At 45.8% G+C, this 3,910-nt stretch overlaps 1 protein-coding gene across 1 annotated transcript; it reads right to left on the bottom strand.

Moving 5' to 3' along the window:
* Positions 1-1,332: 1,332 nt before the first annotated feature.
* Positions 1,333-3,910, bottom strand: LOC149433054 (uncharacterized). Its single transcript, XM_089664704.1, has one exon. It carries the CDS (start codon positions 3,908-3,910, stop codon positions 2,375-2,377), a length of 1,536 nt encoding a protein of 511 aa, XP_089520830.1. The 3' UTR covers positions 1,333-2,374.

Genomic DNA, 3,910 nt, shown 5'->3' with positions numbered 1-3,910 from the left:
AACGTAGGTTACTGTTCATGTCCCAGCACCCCCAAGTGTCAGTTGTTGGTGCGTCATTGTCCTGGGACCCCCAAGTGTCAGTTATTGTTGGCGTGTCATTGTCCTGGGACCCCCAAGTGTCAGTTATTGTTGGTGCGTCATTGTCCTGGGACCAAGTGTCAGTCATTGGTGCGTCATTGTCCTGGAACCTCCAAGTGTCAGTTATTGTTGGTGTGTCATTGTCCTGGAACCCCCAAGTGTCAGTTATTGTTGGTGTGTCATTGTCCTGGAACCCCCAAGTGTCAGTTATTGTTGGTGAGTCATTGTCCTGGAACCACCAAGTGTCAGTCATTGTTGGTGCGTCATTGTCCTGGGACCGTCAGTCATTGTTGGTGCGTCATTGTCCTGGAACCCCCAAGTGTCGGTACTTTTGTTACCTAGATGTAATCAATCATGTTTGGTAATGTTTTTCATGATGCAGAAAACCAGGAGCTCTGATCTCTGATCTATCACTCTGAACCAAACAGGAGAACTAGGCACTCCTTGGAGGTCAAACCTTGGATCTTCTGGATCATCCAGACCTTCTGATGTAAGGTTCACTCTTCCTTTTTTCTATAGTTGTTGGTTTAGTGCCGTGGCTGTTACAGCCGGCGTTCTTTGAGACTGAAGCCCACTCTACAGAAGACTTGGAAGGTGCCTTCAAGGAAGATTTGCCACAGATCTTGGAAATAATTGTGTTCGGTGTGAGTTTTCTCCCTGCAAGCTTGTCGGGGGTCTCAACTAGACTTTTTTCCCAATCTGGAGTTTATCTGGGACTGGCCTCAAGTTTGGTCAAGGCTCCATTGTCAGCTTTTTTTGCAGATTGGTTGCTTGACATTAATTGCAAGGCGTCAAGGCCAGTTGGGATTCCACCAACTCCGTGAGACTTCCACTTGACACTTTCTGTGTTGCAGAAATTTCTGTTTGAATCCTTTCGACTCGAAAGGTTACATTTCTGATTGCTTTTCTTTGGCTGAGAGAGTTCCCCGGTCAGAGGAACCTACTCTGAACCCCACTTGACTTAGGTGTGAGATAGCTGAAGTTCCACTCCCAGAAGACAACCCCCCATCTTTACATGGGGAGGTGGGCTTCTGGTTGTTCCACACCCAGAAGACAACCCCATCTTTAGATGGTGAGGTGGGCTTCTCTACAAACTTGGAAGACCTGCCAGGTATGCTCGAGTCCAGAAGAAGTGGAGGGCTTATAGGATTGTCTTGGACTCGGTCACTTACAGACCATTTACCGTGATCTACCAGTGAGCCAAATTAATATGAGAATACGTGCACGTGGAAGTAAGACACTGACACTTCGCAGTTTGCCAACTTCCTAAAATTCTGTTTTATTGAGGAACTAACAGTATCATTTATAGGGCTTATGATGCAGGCAAAGCATATACATTGATTGGGTGAAAAGTCCACTGGGTTTCTGCGTGTTCGTCCATCCGTGTTGATATCTTCCAATCATTGTCCCCAAAGAGACTCATTCCCTTTTATGGGGGTTGTTTACATTAAAAGATACTTTTCTCCTAATGAGTCACCAAGGGTGAGACTCCGGATGAAGGCGCCATCTTAATTATCATCATTGTTCCGTCACCCTATATCTGATTGTTTACTTAAGAGAGTAAGGAATTTAAAGAGCAAGATACAGACAGTAGCAAGACTATAAAATTGTCATTTTACTGATCATCTAATAAAACGTGGACTGTCTATCACAATCCACTACAATCCCCCCTTAAAATGGCTATTTTATTCCTGACTGTCCCTATGTCTTCAGATGTCCTAACTGCCTGGTGGCCCTCCCTCTGGAACTCTTTTAAGACGCATATAGAGCCCCTGAGTGGCTAATCCATCCCTAGAGTCTCGATACGTCCTGAGAAGGCCACAGTCAGGCACTGTCTTTCCCTGTTTATAGTTGTCTGTTAGGGGGGGGAAATTTGTAGCATTCCCCTTTTTTTTTTTTTTATAAGTCTGAAATATGATGATCAGGGGCCACAGTCTGTAAGGGAGTATAGGATTCCTTTTCTTCACGGGGGAGTTCAACATTGTTATAGTTCAGGAATGTAGGGGTGATCTCGTTCACAGCTTTCCCTATTAGCCTCTTAATGCAAGGGATCACACAGCAGGCGACTATTGCCATTAGAATGATAATACCCAGGATAACCACCCCTGCGTGGGCGAGGGCTTTCTGCCAGCCACTCAGCCATCCAAACCACTGATCCCAGGGATGTGTAATACCTGAGTTTTCCTTAAGCTCATTTGACAGGTCCTCCAACCTCTTGATGGCCAGTGTCACCTTCCCATTTGGGCCTGTGTTATCTGGGATATACGTACAGCAGGTCATGGTCTTTGGTATCATTTTACAGACCCCCCCCTTTTTCAGCTAATAACATATCAAGTGTCATACGATTTTGAAAGACCATGTTAGAAGTAGCCTCCAACTGCTCTGCTATCCCCTTTAAGGCATCTCGTGTGTAGTTTACAAATCGTTGTTGATTATAGTAGATGTAGTTTATCCAATCTACATTCTTGTTCTCAGTGATGAAGAGGAATAGGGATTCAAATCCCGCGGCCACCTGGTCTCTGGCCTTGAATTCATCGGGTACCCCCCTTGGGACTCCTATCGCATCTATATAGACATGGGGGTCAAAACTCCCTTGTGGGGCACTTCGTTTGTGCTTGGTTGCATGGAGGGGGTTAGGCGGCCCCTTAAGTAATGGATCTGAGAGGATGTGCAATGGCATTATGGCATTGGCAAGGGTACATTCCCCTCTCCATTTCCCCATCAGTCGGGTCCTAATCTTCTGATCACCACAGATCCAGAATATATCCCCCAATGACATGACCTGGTTCTGGGTGAGATCTGACCGGGCTGTACTATAAGCAGCACAGAATCCCTTTGTGAAGTTCCCAAGAAACCTTCCTCCTCCCTCATAGTTGGCATAGCAGGTATAATTACCGGGATATATGGTTAAACCATTTGGGGCCTTTTCGTCTCCTTGGATTAAGGGGTAACGCTTCTTCCAGTCCTCACATAAAGACTGGTTCGTAGAGATGTTAGTATACAGGCTTAAGACACACTCCTCTATGGAATCTGGTAGGGTTAGTGGCACCGTCCCCAGATGTGGTCTGGCATGCCCACACACATAGCAGTTGGACTTATTATGCGAGTTTGCATTGTATCTCATCCATTCTAACCACAGATTAGTGTCTGAGAGGCCGGTTTCTACTGCTATAGTATCTTTGTATGTAGGGTTTGCTATGGCCACCATCTCTGCCAACGTTTTGATCTTTGGCATAAGTGGGTTATAGGTGGGAGCAGTATCTCTGAAAGATTTCCATCGGTTTGATCTATACATATCCCTTATCCAGAATTGTCCCATCACTCCCCCATGTCCCCAGTATCCCAACCAGTAAAGCCCCTCATCTCCTGGGCTGGGGTTCTCTATGGTGAGGGTGAGTGGCATAGTTCTCCCTGTTGGGTTTTCATATGAACATGTGCCTTTTTTAAATATAGTCAATCTATCAATTAGGCTCTTCCCATTTTTATCTTTGCGGTTTAAGGCACTTAGCGGTTTATACCCCCAGTCAGGCCCCGTATTCCATCCTACTGAGCCCCAGTATCTGCATTTGTCTCCCCAATAGTCATCCGTCACACATATATATATACTACTGGAGTGATCCTGATACGTAGTACACTGCCAAGGTTGTTTCGGACAAGGCGCTATGAAGCAGAAGTCAAAGACAAAAGTGGCCACACGGGTGTTGGAAGAATTGTACCAAAATGTTATCAGGCCACTCTGTTCGGGTGTCCCACCTTCCCTTGTGATTGCCACTCTTTGTCCCCTACCCATTCCCGAAAGCACATACAAAAGGATATATGTGTATAGTCTCAT

The sequence above is a fragment of the Staurois parvus genome, unplaced genomic scaffold (assembly GCF_062004578.1).
Source record: "Staurois parvus isolate SC_StPar_1 unplaced genomic scaffold, SC_StPar_1.0 ptg002003l, whole genome shotgun sequence".
Lineage (NCBI taxonomy): Eukaryota > Metazoa > Chordata > Amphibia > Anura > Ranidae > Staurois > Staurois parvus.
Note: the sequence above shows the minus strand (reverse complement) of the source record. Positions and strands in the feature narration are given on the sequence as shown.

What these genes read in the sequence shown, in the direction of transcription:
- LOC149433054 (XM_089664704.1), bottom strand. Translation starts at nt 3,910, where the DNA reads ATGAGACTATACACATATATCCTTTTGTATGTGCTTTCGGGAATGGGT.